Source organism: Dermatophagoides farinae, chromosome 4 (assembly GCF_024713945.1).
Source record: "Dermatophagoides farinae isolate YC_2012a chromosome 4, ASM2471394v1, whole genome shotgun sequence".
Lineage (NCBI taxonomy): Eukaryota > Metazoa > Arthropoda > Arachnida > Sarcoptiformes > Pyroglyphidae > Dermatophagoides > Dermatophagoides farinae.
The window spans coordinates 6,468,126-6,485,217 of NC_134680.1; the positions used below are offsets into that span (position 1 = coordinate 6,468,126).

A 17,092-nucleotide genomic window follows, 5' to 3' on the forward strand; every position below is an offset into this window, starting at 1 on the left:
AGAAAGAAACAAGCTTGTTTTGTTTTGTTGTTGTTGTTTGTCTGTTGTTGTTGTTGTTTTTTGTTGTTGTTGTTGTTGCAAAAAAGCCGTATAATTTTATTTTTGTTTCAACATCATCATCATTTTTTTTTGTTTGTTCGTTGACCAACAAACAACGTGAAGAATATGGAGAAGAGAATAAAAAAAAAATCTTCGTTTTACTCATCTTTAATGAAAAGGATGGTCGCAGTAGTTGTAAGGATTTATAAAAACAGCCGAATGAATCTAAAAATACATTCAGAATTCACATCTTTGGGTGGTTTCCAACATCAACAACAACAACGACGACGGCGACGACGACCGAATAACCAACATTTGAAAATGAATAGAATTTTGAAACTATAGCCACTGACGATGCCCAAACATTTTTTTGATTTTGGATGATGATAGTAATCATTTTTTATGACTTTTGGATTCTCTCGGTTCACACACACACACACACACACATAAACATTATACGCTTTTTTGGGCCGATTCTATTCAAGACCATCAAAACTAGACTACCACACACACATATACACTAGCTTAGGACACTGTTATTATCTTTTTTTTCTTTGAAAAAAAAATACTAAACACAAAAAAAAGATAAATAGATGGACTAAAGATGTAATCAATTTTTTTGGTGAGATAAAGAGCGAAAACAACCATAACAACAACAACAACAACAAACTTAACTTTTGCACACTCAGTCATTCGACCAAACAAATGGAAAATTTTCAACCATTTGTTTTATTTTTTTTTTTGTCAAATTATTGAAATTCATTTTTAATAGACAACAACAAATTTCAATTCAAATTAAATTCTCGTTCCATCATGTTCCGGATATTCTTATTTCTGCAACAATTCATTCGTTTTTTTTTTTTTTTTTTGGTTCTCATTGATAATTAACGTGTGAAATAAGTAAATGAACACAACAATAACCAAACGAGATTCTTTGTGTCTGTGTGTGCGTTGGGTGCAAATCGATCGATATTATTTGGCAACGATTTCCTCTCTTTTTGTTGGCCTTCTCTTCTGATTCTAATTCTGATTCTGATTCTGTTGATGATGATGATAATGTTTTCGCAAAACTAAATTAATGAATTTGATTGTCAATGAATGAATGCAATGGATGGAATACAATGAATTTTGTACAGACAAAAAAACACAGTGCAAATTAATTCAAAGAATTGGTTCAGTGTCTGTAGGAGGGGGATAGGAACAATGGGAAAAAAACTCTAAACCTGAAATGGATCAATCGAAATTGTAGCCAGAAAAAAGAAAATTTTCAAGTCAAATTCAAGCAAACGAAAACCACACACACACACATACAAACCGAATAAATTTTTCTTTTTTGCATTATTAAGAAAATTCACATCATCATCAACAGAATCACAGAATACTGGTGAATGGTCGATTGCTGTGTTGTCGTTTATGCGTATATTGTATAGCCAAAAATTGTCAATTTTATTGATTAATCAACAATGTAATTAAAATGCAGAAAAAAATGATGATGATGAGGATCGACCACCACCATCATCAGGTTGTGTCACAAATTGTCGAAAATAAAAATGTCGAATACAAAATGGTCGAAAATATTTGATCGAAAATAATAAAGTCGAAACGACAAAAACGTCGAACAGACAAAAATGTCGAAAAATTATCACTAACGAAAAAAGACTCAAATATTATTTTTTTCATTTCAATTCTGGATAATCACACATTAAGATGATAAAATTTTATTTTTATTCGAACTATTTGGATTCATATTATTATCAATTCACTTTATATTTTCATTCAAATTTGTTTGTGATTATTATTTGATTGTTTATCGATTTACTACAACATCAAAATTATCTTTAAGTAATTATTGAAGAGTGAGTGATAAAAAGAGCATTCAATGTTATGAACGGTCTTCACAGGGCCAAAAATGTTTATTTTTTTTCTAGTTTAGGTTAGGTTAGGTTAGGTGGTCTCGGTTCATTAGATTAATACAAACCTCACCGAAGGTGAGGTTTGGATAAAACTATTGTATTGACAAACAATCTAGAATAGAGATCAAAGTTTAAAATACTATAAATCGGTTCATCGATGTTTTACACTTTTGTCTCAGAAAATTTCCTTGTCTTTGACAATAATAAGTAAAGTCAACACTGACGTTATCTGCATTGAATAAAGTAAAGTTAACACTGACGTTCTCTGCATTAAATAAGGGAAAAGTCGCCACTGTGTATCCAGAATTAAAATGAAAAAATAATATTTGTCTTTTTCGTTAGTGATAATTTTAAGGGATAAGGGCTCAAGCCATTTCGACATTTCAATTTTCGACTTTTTTATTTTCGACATTTTTGTCTGTTCGACATTTTTGTCATTTCGACTTTATTATTTTCGATCAAATATTTTCGACCATTTTGTATTCGACATTTTTATTTTCGACAATTTGTGACAGAACCCCATCATCATCATTATTATCATCATTTCGATTGATTGGAATTTTCAACTGCTTGCTGTTTTTTTTTTGTTTCACAATTTCAAATGTGAACATGATGATCATTATGGAATGTTTTTTTCTTGTTGTTTCGGGAAACATTTCCAAGAAAATTTTTTTTGTTTTGTTTTTTCTTGATCATCAACAACACGAATAAAAAGATTGTGGTGTTTGTGGTGGTGGTGGAAAATAATCATTACCATTGCCAGAATAATAAAAATTGGCAACCACACACACGCAAGAATTTTATTTTTTTTTGTTGGCAAGAAAATTCTTAAAATAAAAAGTTTTTTAATTTTTTTGTTCTTTGTTCTTCACAGCAATCATCTAAAATTGTTGGATAAGTTATCTCTGAGAATTCCTGTGTCCAATGAATTGAGATTCTTTTTTTCGGTTTTTTTTTGTTGTTCAAAAAAAAATCCAATTTTTAAAAGAATTAAAATTCTCTATCTCGTTTGTAATTTTCGAATGAAAATAGAAAAACTTTTGGAAACCGATTAATTAAACACACACCACCTACCCACACCCACAAATCCACAGCAGCGAATTCTAATTTTGTTTTCAAAACTGAAAAAAAGCATCATGATGATGATCAGATTACCGAAAAAAAGGCTTGAATTTTTTTTTTACTTTCACTTCCCTTTTCTTCTATTCACCACTCATCATTCACTCATCGTAAACACAACAAGAATTATCCATGATTCATCCACCAAAAAGGATTAACCGGCACACTACTTGACATGTACTTTTATATTAGAAACAAAAGATTAATCACACACTCACACACTCATACACACACACACACAGACATTATATAAAGATCAAGAATCTTGAACAAAAAGCGAAAAAAAAATTGTCAACAATTCCAGTGTATCGTCTTTTCTTGACTTTTCCTTTTTTTCAATTTTATTTGATTTTTATTCTTTTGGGAACTTTTTTTTTGTTTCTTGGATGCTAACTAAATGAAAATAATGATGACAGTGACGATGTGTGTGTGTGTGTGTGTTTGGTATTTAAGATTCTAATTAGTCAAAAGAAAAATGAGCAAAAGAAAGAAAGAGTGAGTGTATAATATTCTTGTGATTAACTTGATAGAATGAACCATATCATGCTAATAAATCCATTCAATGGAGAACTTTATAGAATTTAATTCAACACAAACCAACTTTCCAGAAAGCTTAGAATCAAGAAATTTGCCTTTTCCAATGGCCAAATTATTTACTGCATTGGCTATATGAATTTGGATGATTGGAAAATAAATTCTGGAAATGATAAATTGAATGAATGTGCAAAAGTTGAAATATGAATCAATAAAATTCTTTACATTATAAATCTTGTTGCAACAACAGAACTGGAGAAAAAAAACTGACTATTAAAGAACTACAAAATCTTTGGATGATTATGGTGATTATATCGCCCCCCGAACAATCAGACAGATAAATTACGAAAAAGAATTATAAATACTTAGTTACCATTCATGAGTTGTTTCGGCTTTGTTTTTTTTTTTTTGCTTATTTCATCAGAAATAAATCCAACCATTTGTTCAATCACTCTCTATCTGTGTGTCTGACACACAACAAAAACAAAAATGAACAGATTACAAATTGACATTGAAACTTGATCCAGAAACAGAAAAAAAAGAATGGATATTATTTGGAATTGAAAATTTTTTTTTTCTATTTTGTTACACAGAAATGTTTCCGGAACTATTCTGGTACAGCCATTCGATTGTGTGTGTGTGTGTGTGGGATTCAATGATTTTTTTTTTATAAACGAGTCAGACAGAATGTGTGAATAATAATAATAATAATAAATTAAATCACTGAATCTAAATCAAGCAGAAAAATTCTGGCGAGAATATCGCTACAAAATAAAACGAAATAAAATGAAAACAAACTAAATTTTTTTTTTATTTCACATATCTATTCTTTATGTCGATTCTGTAGATGAAAGAATAAATTTTTCAAATTTTACGAATATTCATTATTGTTATTATTAGCTAAAATTGAAGATTTAAAGAATAAAAAAAAATGATAACCAAATGGAGAAAGAGAAAGAAAAAAAAATTTGAAAGAATCACGATCAGGCGTCAAAGAATTCAAAAAAAAACATTGCAAAATTGCTACTCATCACACACACACACGAATCATTGATGACGACGATAATGATGATGATAATAATGATGGAACAGCAGGCAGTTCATATCTTCTCTGCCTTAATGATTGTTTGTTTGGTTTTATTAGCTAAAAAATAAACAAAATGCTTCGATTTATCTCGTGATGATGATGATGATGGTTCCAGAATCGGTAATGTTTGTTATCGTAACTCACGATACAGAATAAACGAATAAATAAAGAGAAAAGAAAATCAAACGACACGATTTTTTACAATTGATGGTAACAATGATGATCATCGTCATGATTTTGTATTCGCTGGTGTGTGTGTGCGATTTTTTTTGAACAAAAATCAAAATTCTATTTTCCAAATGGAATCCAAAAATGCAAAGAATTGTAAAATTAATTTCAATTAAAAAAAATGGATGTAACTGAAAAAAATAGGAGAATTTTACAATGTAAATTCTGCAAAAAAAAATTAATGAATGAATCACTGATAAAGTGTTCAAAAATTAAATTCTTGGAATCGATAATTTGCATAATTTTCTTTTTTTTCGCTCCCATTGCATTTTAGTTTTTTTTCATTTGGCCCCAAACAATAACTGCAATGGCAATGAAAACAGCAGCAACCAACCGACCGACCGACCAATGAATACAACATGGGCAAAGAATAAGAAAAAGAAATTCCATATTTTCATCGTTCACACACTTAGACACGAGTATGCAAATTAGTTTTTTTTTCTTTCTTGCTTTACATTGAAAATGAAGAAAAATTTAAATTTTTTTTCATTTTCATTTCCATAAAACAAATACAAAACGGAAAAAAATTCACTGACCTTGAGAAAGGGACATAAAAAAAACTGGAAACCCATACACAGCACACACACGTAGGGTAGTGAATTGTCGTTTCAAATGGTTCGACCTTTTTGTATTATGTGTGAATGGGGTTTTACAAGAAATATTCTCGTTGAAAAACAAACAAGAAAATTTCGAAAAAATTTTTTTTTCTTTTTTTCCAGGCCAATTTTTTATAATCATCATCATCGTTATTATTTGGTTAGCGACAACGAAAAAAGATATTTATCGTCTTGGGAATTTGTGTGTGGGTGGCTGGGTGTGTGTGTGTGTGTGTGTGTGTGTGTGTGAACCGCATATTCCAATTTTGAATTGCAACAAATGTAGCTACACACAAAATCAGACCGAAGAAGAAGAAAAAAAAATAGTGGCACCAATTCATGATTAATGATCATAAAAAAACAGGCTGGAAAAGCAGTCGGTAAAGAATCGGTAACGAAATTGAAATGAAATGAAAGAAAAAAAAATTTCATTTTCAGAATTAAAAACAGAATTTATTCACAATTGAGAAAAAAAAATTTTTTGATTTTTTTTTTGTCACACACTGTGTAGGTGGTGGTGGATGAAGAAAAATGAATTTGAAATTGAATTAAAATCTAGAGGACAAAATAAACGATGGTGATGAATTGATTAATTCCGGATTCCGGTTCTGTTTCCTTTTTCTTTGGTTCAAAGGATTATCGTTGTTTTTTTCTTTCACGCCGTTTGTCTCTTTTTTTTCACGATCGATTTTCATTCATTAATTTTTTTCCACCCACACACAAACACACACACACACACACTGAAATTATGATGATGTTTGCGATAAAAAAAAGCCGAAACCAGACAAAAACGAAAATCCGGCCACCAAAAAAAAACTACTACTGAACATGAAGATTTTAAACATTGTGAAAACATCATCATCCATGAACAAAACAAAAACAACAACAACAACAAAAAAATTGGAAAATGAACGACGAAAATAATGAAAAAAAAACTTTGAAGATCCATAAGAATCTCATTTACTACTACTACAGAAAGAAAAACTTATCAGAATTTCATTATTAAGCTATAAACAGAAATGAATGAATAATTTATTCTTTATGGGCAATATTTTTTTTTTTTTTTTTTTGCTCGATTCAATTCGATTCTTTACTTGCTTCATCATCATCATCATCATCATGATTGTCATCGAGAATTCTGCTCCACTTTTTTCCCTTGTTCATTATTTTTTTTTGATATAAAACAATCACCGTTTTATTTTGTAACCGGATATATTACAAATAATAACAATAATCGTAATTCATAAATGACGAATCACTTGGGAATAATAAATTTTTTTCTCTCCTGTTCATTATCGTCATCGTCATCATTATGATGATGATGATCATCAATATATTTATTATCACCACGGTTATAATTGATTTATTCAGCATATATCCAGAATCCAATGAAAAAAAAGAACCAGAATTTTAAATTTTTTTTTGCAATTTCGATGGAAAAAATTTTTTTTTGAAAGAATTTGGTTTTTGTTTTTTTCACTGCAAAAGATTAAAAGCCGATTATTTATCAAGTATCAAGATCACTTGTACCATATAATGATAATCATCATCAAGCAAGCAGACACACACCAAATCATCATTTTTTGGCTATAGCAATCAACAAACAAACAAGCAAGTAGTGAAAATGGAAACCAAATTATTCCAATCAACTCTGTGTGTGTGTGTTTGTGTTTGTAAACGATGTACGATGAATAGTAAATGAATTTGGTGATATTTTTACATTTGGAAACGTTTTTGTTGTTGTTGTTCATTTGATTATTTAGAGCAAACTACTAACTTTTTTTTGTAAATGTAGAATTCAGTCATTCAGCTAATAATCATAATGATGATGATGAGAATAATAACCAAAAATTACGAGAATACTAGAATCCAATCCGATTCTCTCTCTCTCTTGCTGGACAATGAAATTGTGTATTAAGCAAAAAAAAAAAAAAAAAAGAAAAAAGTTTTCAGCACAATTCATTTTCAATGATTTCACATTCATTCATTTGTGCAAAATGATCATTATTACAAGTTCAACGATTCGTTTTTGTAATCTAAAAAAAAAATCTCAAATTAAGCCATAAACAACAACAACGACGACAACAACAACAACCAAAAACTAATCATGTTGACAATTACGTGCAATAGTTGACTATAGAATTTCAAGAATTTCTGAATATCTGATATGGATCAATTAAACAATGCAACAATATTGATAGCAAAAAAAAAAATAAGAATTAAAAACAGAATATCAATATCAATTTGTTTCGGAAATTATTCCATATGCCAAATAGAAAGCAAATTCTGTTCACACCATGATTTCAGTACAGAATCAAAATGGTGTTTGTGCGTATGTGTTCAATTAATCTGGTCAAAAAAAAAAAAAAATAAAAATTCCAAACATCTAGATATCCACTAGATATTATTAGGTTATTATTCTTATCGTCAAGTTGATTATATATGACTTTATTATCTAAATCCAAGCAGCCAAACACCCACAAACGCTGAAACATACACACACACACAGACAGAATTATTTCATTTTTTTTTAAAGCAAAAAAATTCTGATATACCAAATTCTGTTATTTCATCTTGATATATTAATACTATGTATGTATAACTGGTGTAGACAAATGGTGGTGAATATTATGGCAATAGCAATAGACACACAGTATATATAAATTGAACAAACGTTTTATTTATTTATTTTTTTTTTTCATTTTATTTTTGGTTCGTGCTTTGCCTATTAAAAACAACACATAGTGCATCACACACACAGACATATTCGATTAACTATTATTGGTACTAGACACATTTATATATTTACTAAAATTCATATGATAATATAATCACACCCTATTTGTTGACGCCCATCTAAAAAATGTACTAGCAGCATTGTAGCAGTAGTGAACTATTATCATGAGTTAATTATATGCTAATAATAATAATAATAACCATCATCATCATCATCATTATGATCACCATTTTTTTCTCTTCAGTTTGTACATTTATATTGATGTGCTCTATGAGAGATTTAGGATTCTGGAGAGAGAAAGAAAAAAAAAAGAGAAACGATTACAGAATCTTGAATCTAGATTATGTTATTAATAATTTCCATTCATACATATGTGTGTGGTACACAGACAGATTTTCTTTATTTTTTTTTTTTCGTTTTGAAACAAAACAAAAAAAATGTTTCAGAAATAAAATGGAGACAAATAAGAAAAACTTTTCAGAAACAGACAGCGATGATGATGATTTTGAAAACAATATGGTCGCACACAATCGATTGATTACCATTTTGTTCTGGTAAAATTTTTCAACAAAAAAAAATAAATATTTCTCTCGGGACATTTCATTTACACACAAACAGACACGAAAAACTCATCTTTAATTCAAATGAACAGAAAAAAAGAGACCGTTATAATGGTATGTGTTATAACGATTTAATCATCATCATCATCATCATCACCGTGAATAAATGTTTTCTATGGTCAATGATTTTTTTTGTGTGTAAAATAATGACATTCACCACACACACACACAAACACACAGAAAAACCGAAAACAACAACAAAATACATGTCCAGGTATCATGATGATGATGATGATGATTGCCATCATCATTTTTTTTCGTTTAACTCGGAACTAGTAATAAACTGGTCAAAAAAAAAATGAAAATAAATTACTACAACAGAGAATAAAATCATGAATATGGTTGTTTTTTTGTTTTTCGCTTAAAATCGCATTTTTTTTCCCAGTAAACTTTCCCTATACAACAACAACAACCGAAATATTCCATGTTATTATTGGGACCCAAGAGACAAATATTTTCAGAATATTCTTACTTTACATACCTAGTCTTAATAATGATGATGACGATAAAGACAAAGAATATGAAAATATAAAAATAAAATTCACAGGAATAGAGAAAAAAATTCTTGTTTTTTTTCACAATTTCCAGATAGAAAAAAAAATCAAGAAAAATGACCATTCCATAATCACGAAATTGATGTGAATTTGTACAAAAAAAAGTATGTGTGTGTGTTGAACGAAATAAACAAAAAAATGGTCGTCATTTTCAGTAGTGAACCAGAAAAAAAATTGGTTCAATTTAAGAAAACAAACAAACAAACAAAAATCAAAGGTGCACCATTCACATAAATATGCACCATTATCTTGTTTGACTATGTTTTTTTTCCTTCTGGAAATTTGCCGTGATTTGTTTCGATTCACACACGAAAATGGCCAACAGAATATTCTACTGTCATCGAATTTACATGAGCAAAAAAAAAATTTCTAATTTCAAAACATAAAAAAAAATTCTATGAATATTCTGTGTGTGTGTGGAAAAATTGGATAAATTTTTCGATTTTTTTTGAAAAAAAAAACAGAAAAATTAACGATAATTCATAAATAATGTGACGACGATGGAAATAAAAAAAAACAAAACACACGCATACACACACACACACACACACACATTAGAAAATCATCGTCAACAGATTAATAATTCATCGATGATGATGATGATATTACCATCATCATCATCGTAAGAAAACGAATAAAAAAAAACATTACGGTTCAATAAAATTTATGGCAAAACGAATAGAAAAAAACATTTACGTTTTTCATTCATAAATGGCTCTTGTGTGAAAACACACACAGAATGGACAGAAAATTGTTCAACATATTATCATCGATATGGATTTTTTTTTGCTTTTCTTTTGTTTTCTCAGTGATTTTAATGGATTCAAACAAACAAAATTTTTTCAGAATTTTTTTTTGCCCCCAATAAATTATTACGTTGTCGACAACAACGCCGATGATGACATATTTGACTTTCAATTTATGGATTTGATATGATGTTTTTTGAAGAAGAACAAGAAGAAAAAGAAGAAAGAAAACCTAAACTGAAGTTAATCTGATTAAAAAAAACAAATTGGAATTTAGTTTCGATTCAACCTGAAAAATGTCAACAACAGATATTCAATAATGAATGCATTTGATAATTGTTGTTGTTCTTGTTCAGTTTGTCTATTTTTTTCCGCCGTGTGATTGGTCATATTGGCTTAAATGAAGAGATACGATCGGTGCAAAAAAGAAAATGATTTGTACATGTATGTGTACAAGTGTCGAACAAGAACGGAAAAACTTTATTCTGGTCGCTTGTTAGATAGTAGAAGTAAGAAAGAAAAAACTTTTTATACTCGTTTGCTTTGTACTTTGGTGCAAATTTTTTTTTCTCCGAATTTAAAGGGAAAAAAACCGCTGCCATACCAGTTATGAATATATTAGAGAATCCAAACCAGAATCAAATGGGTAGAGAAGAAGAGCTGGAACACGAAACTTTTTCCTTTTCTCTTCTTCTATTCATCATCATCATCATCATCATTATCGTTCCAAGAATATGATGGTAAGAAGTAAGAGAGAGAGAGAGCCAGGAATCAAAAAGAAAAACTTGGATGTGAAGAAAAAGAAAATATTCTGCTGTATATGAATAACAAAAACATTTTATAATCATAAAAGCAGAGAATTTCTGATGAAAAAAATTTCCGTCAAATGATAATGGCGATGATTATGATTTTGAGAAAAAAAAAATTATAAAATTATTACCATTTTGACCCTATCGGGACTGTCTATATAGACCCGACATTTTTTCTTCTGTTTCTTATTGACCAAAAGAAGAAAAGTTTTCGGGAAAAAATTTTCTTTTTCGTTGAAAGTAAAAGTTTTTCCAGTTTGTTGTTGTTGTTGGAACGTTTGATGAATGTTTCAAACAGCGAAAAAAAAATCAAAAGTTTAACTAAAGTGTTGAAATGATAACAAAAAAAAAATTTCCACTTTCCCAAACACACTGGGAAAAAAAAGTTTCGGTCAATTTGTTTCCTGTTTTTTTTCATCCACATTAATTTTTTTTGTCAAATTTTAAAATTTTTGAAACAAAGAAAAATGAAATTTTTTCTTTGTTGTTGTTGTTGTTGTTGTTCACTGGATAAACTTTGTTTCCACACATTCATTCATACAGCAAACAACAACAACAACAACAACAATAAATGATGATCACCATCAAGATTGCAACAAGAAAAAAAATTTTCTGCGTGTGTGTAAATCAAGCAAACAGAGCAACGAAAAAAAAAACTGAGCATTCATCCAGATGGGCTTGTTTTTTTCGTTTTTTTTTGTTTTTTATCCAAAATGATAAAATTCACAGACGAAAGAAAAAAACAAAAGAGTGAGAAAAATTTTTCAAAATGAAATTGAATTGACAAAAAAAATAAAGAAAAACAGAATGAATGAATGACAATGACGATGGCGATGATGATGATGAACAGAATTCAAGAATATAAAAACAGATTCTTTGCAGTTACTATAGCAACAGCGCACATAATTTGAAAACTTTATTTTTTTTTTTTTTTTTTTTTTGAAAAAAAACTTATTCTTTACTGGAACTGTAAAAAAAAAAATTTTCAGAAAAAAAAATCATTTTGAATAAAATGAAATGAAAAAAAAACTTGAAATGAGTAGAAAAAGAAACTTTTTTTTTCTTTGCTGCATATATTTCCGGAATATTCTTGAATGAATTTTATTCAATTGAAAACACACACACACACACACAGAATTTGACGTCTGTTTTCAATTATTTTATATATCTGGATTCTAAAATGTCTAGTGGGTGTTTAGAGTTTTTTTTCTAAAAAAAATTTTTGAAAAATTCAATTTTTCTCCCTCCTTTTTCTCTCTCTGCAGAATTTATTCTCATGGTTCATTGGTTATTGTTGTTGTTGTTGTTTGTTGTTGATGGAAATCTTGAGATAAATTTCAGAAAAAACAAAACAAAACAAAATTCTTAAAGAAAAATCATCATCATCATGTTTAATCAGGCTTAAAATGGAACCAGATTTTTTTTTGTCGAAAAAAAAAATCAAAAAGCAAGTTTTCCCAATGATATTCAAATGTAAAATAATGAAAAATTTGAATTCAATGTCAAATTTTGATTTTCAAGCCAAGACACACACACACAATACTTTACTATACCATCCACTTACCCAGATAAGTACTGGCGCCAGTCAATATGAAGAGCACTTTGATTGTATCCAACATTTTTCTGCTTCTTTTGTTTTTTTTTCACACTTTTCTAGGCCCGTTTACATTTGCTGTTGGTGTTGAACAGGACAGAATCGAATTTTTTTTGATTTTTTAATAGGAAAAAAAATTTTTTTTTTTTCGATGGTTACGGTGACAAAGATGACAAAATATTCACTGGATTTTCATCACCCAAATTGAAAAATAATATGATCACACACACACACACAAACAGAAAACAAACAAAAACACAAAAACACTAGAGACACTTAATAATTGAACCATGAATGAATGGCCAACAAACACAAATCACATCACATCCCATAACAACAAAAAAAATTTACATGAATTTCCATATATAGAATATTCTTGTAAACGTGTATGTGTTTGTGCCAGAAAAAAAACACACATACACGCGATTTCATCACCGTATTGTTGCCAATTGTCGCTGTTGTTGTTTGTTTTCTGGTGCCACAAAATGTTTCACGATGTGTTATATGATGTTGATGTCGATTTATGAATCGATCGCTGAGAAATCCATTCTATCTTATTCTAGATGGAATATTCTAGAGGAATGGAAGAAGAAAAAACAAACCAGATCAAAATACATTAGTTTTAATAGTTCAGATTCATGCTTTTTAAATTTTTTTCAACGAAAAAAAAAATTCTAATTAAGAAAAAAATTCATTAAAATTCAACAACAAAACAAAAACATCGCTTGCATTATCATTATCGACAACAGCGACAACAACAACAACATTAGGTATCACATTAGACACCATTATCATTATCATAGTCATCATCATCATTGTCATTGTGTTTATGGATGATATTAACACAAAAACCTTTGAAAATTGATCAAAAAAAAAAAAATCAGCACATTTCACAAACTTTTTCACATCTACATCACCGACGCCACCATCCGGGTGATAATAATCGATCATCATCGAATTTAATGCATGTAATTCATCATCATTATATATAATACGACGATGAAGAGATGATTATTCTGTCTGATAATGCGAACATTATTAACAATAGGAAAAAATGGATGAATTAATTGTTTGAAAATTGCTTGAATTCTTTGTGATCTTAGTTTCCCAAAGAAATAAATAAAATAGAATGAAAAGAAGCTCATCGATAATTGTATATCGTTCACAATTTGTGTGTGTGTGTGTATGTGTGTTTGATGATGAAAATCCATAATTAATATACACATCCAGATCCAGACATGAATGAAAGAGTGAGTGATCTCTTTTGGAAATTGACTTTTTGACATTTAAATCGATTAAAATTCTATTTCTAGTTTCTTATTCTGTTTACTATTTCTAAATTTTATTTTGGAGCAATGAGCACCAAGAAAAAAAAATTCAATCGGAAATCAATTTCAATTTCGGACACTTGGTTCATAATGTTTTTTTTGTTTTCTCTCTCTCTCTCTCTTTTTTTTCGTCGATCAAGAAAAAAACAATAATTTTTTTCAAATTCGAAAACAATTCTTTTCTGAAACTTCAACGCACACACACACACACAGGTTTGATTCCCAAATGACCCTTTTCTGTTGTTGTTGTTGTTGTTTTTTTTCCGCTGTTACAAAGAATGAAATGAAAAATTTCATGATCAATTTGGTAAATTGAAATTCTTTGAAGTTCACACACACACACACACTGAAACATCAAATAAAATGGACCATTGATGATGATGATGATGATGATGATTGTTATTGAATGAATGGCAAAGAAAAAAAAACCTTGATTACCGAAAATAATAAATTTCAAGTGTTTTTTTTCTGAACAAAACAAAACAAAAAATGGATTTTTTTCCTTCCCTTATCAAACAAAAAGAATCTGAAACTATGTGAACCGGAAGTCCATGGACAAATAAAACAGAATCGGATATAAAAAAAAATTAAAATTAAATGAATGAATGAAAAAAAAATTGAAAAATAAATAATTCCAGCCCCCCGCGCCCCAAGAAAAACGGAAACGGAAAAATTAAATTAGATTTTCCCATTGATTCACGTGAAAACAAACATTTTTTTTCGGAGATTTTGTCCTTGATATCATTATTCTGGTGTCCACCAACACCATCATCATCATCTTGATGATATTGATTGCCATGTCAACTTCCACTGTCCACTTATTAATGTTGTTAATGTTATCATGATTGAATTGTCGAAAAAACAAAAAATAAATATCACTGATAATGACACATTTTTTTTTGTTTACTTCTTATTGAAGCATATAAAAGATTCTTTCAATTATTTCGACCATAAAATATGGCGACAATAACAACAGCAAATAACAAAACTTGAAGAATTCAATATATGAAAATGTAGACAAAATTCACATCCGAACTTGATTAATTATCAATGATGGACGAACGACAACTGATCGAATGATGATATATTGATATTTTCATTATTATTATTACATTGCGATACTCAGAATTTCCATGCCAGAAACATTGTATCTAGCCATTTTCATGGACATTTCTTTGATCAATCATGGATCAAAATGGAGAAAAAATGAATATGCCGAAAATAAATATCAGACATATGAATACACAAATAATGAACAAGATGTATGAAGCAAAAAAAAAAAAAAACAAATCAAATCAAACATTCAATGATTGAAAGTGGCAATGGAGAGTGAAAACAAAACAAAACAGAAAAAAGAAGAAGAATTTCATATGCTTAATTGAAGAAAATGGACAAATATCATCGATGTGAAATATAAACAGAATGGAAAAGAAATGGATGTTTGTCTGTTTGACTGTGTGTGTGTGGACATAAACTGATAGCAGAATATATTTTTTTTCTATAAGAAAAAGTCCAAAAAAAAAGTTTTTTTTTCTGCAAAAGAATTATAAGTTCCAGAATATTCTTTGTGTGTGTGTGTTTGGATGATTTTAGGCTATTTATTTTCTGGCCAATTTATCGATAATTATTTAGCGATTTATTTACAATGTTTTGTTTTGTTTTGTATTCATCGTTGTCGAGAAAAAGAGAAAAAAAACAAAAAAAAAAGAAGGTCGAAAATCTATTTATGATCTACACACATTTTTGTTTTGTTTTGTTTCAATTCTTGTAAAATTGGTAATGATGATGGAAACGAAAAAAAAAGATAAGTGAATGCCAACAACATTGAACAAATGATGATGATAATGATGGTGAGAAATAAGATTATTTAGCTAATGGAACCACCACCACCACCACGAGTCCAAACACACACACACACACGCACACTGAGAGAAAACTTGACCAAATAAGAATTTGGACGAAATAAAAAAAAAATGGAATAGAATAAATCCTAGGCCATCTAGCCAAGAAAAGAAAAATATTCTTGATCAAAAAATGACCATTTTCCGAACAAAACAAAACAAAACAAAAAAACATTTGAAACAAATGAAAAACAAAAAAAAACAAAGAGAGATAATTGGCTTAAATTTGATTAATCAAGACTCTGAGTTTTTTTTTGTTGTTGTTGTTTTGTTGTTGTTTCATTTTGGTTCGGCTTTGGTTTGGATTTTTTCTTTTCGAAACCAAAATGGACAACAGTAACAAATAAAAAGAGATTGAGAATATTTTCATTTTTGGACAAGATTTGGGCCTGTCTGATCTTGTTTGTTTGTTGTTGGAAGGATAACAACAACAACAACAACAACAATGTGTGTGTGTGCAAGTCATTTGTTTGTCAACGATAATTACAATGATGTTGGACAATTTTTCCAATGTTTTTTTTTTGCTTTGCTAGTGGATGTAAAAGAATCAAGAATTTCAATTTGAACCACAACAACAACAATGTTGATGATGATGAAGAGCTAATCAGTTTTTACTAGTGACGATGATTCTATTTTTTTCGGAATTTTGCCAGAATTTTTTTTTTGTTGGCAAGTTCATTGAATAAATATCACGCAAGTTTTTTTTTCCAAAAATTTTGTTTGGATGAAAATTTACATTTAAAAACAAAACAAAACAAAAAAAAAACAAAATTAAACAAACAAATTATCACCTGCAAATGTCATTTATTTTGAAATATGAATTTTGATGAGTTTTTTTTCCATTCTGTCAACTTACTTTTTGTTTTTGTTTTTTTTTGTCGCAAGAATAAATATGAATGAATGAGGAAATTTCAATCAAATTCACAACACACACAAACACACACAGAATGAGATGCTGAATTTTTTTTTCAAGAATTATTATTCATTGATTGATGATTGATTTGAATTCTGAATGATGATCGATATCATATGGATTGTTCCATTGCAATTATTGATGATTGAAATTTGATAAAAAAAATTTTTATCACTGCAAATAAACAAATTGTCATGGAGGCAAACAAAAAAAAATGTCAAATTCGATTAAGTCGATATGATCATCATGATGTTTATTGAATATTAATGTTCATCATTAAATTCTTGATGCAAAAAAAAAAGAAGAATGAAGAAGAATTTCTTTTCTTTTTATGAATTTTTGAGTGACAACGTATGCATGCACATGATGCATGT

General features: G+C 28.9%; 1 protein-coding gene across 2 annotated transcripts in view; it reads right to left on the minus strand.

Annotated features, from left to right (window-relative positions):
* The window catches only part of LOC124500500 (uncharacterized), a 39,023-nt gene extending 21,931 nt beyond the window's left edge, over window positions 1–17,092 (minus strand). Inside the window, exons 1-2 of one of the 2 annotated variants that reach the window (XM_075730949.1) lie at window positions 16,662–17,092; window positions 12,547–13,149 (exon numbers count right to left, since the gene is read on the minus strand). In XM_075730949.1, the coding sequence (XP_075587064.1) occupies window positions 12,547–12,601 (55 nt within the window). In that variant the 5' untranslated portion in view covers window positions 12,602–13,149; window positions 16,662–17,092. Of the gene's footprint in view, window positions 1–12,546; window positions 15,274–16,661 lie in introns of those variants that run through there. The other variant, XM_075730950.1, reaches the window with a different exon arrangement.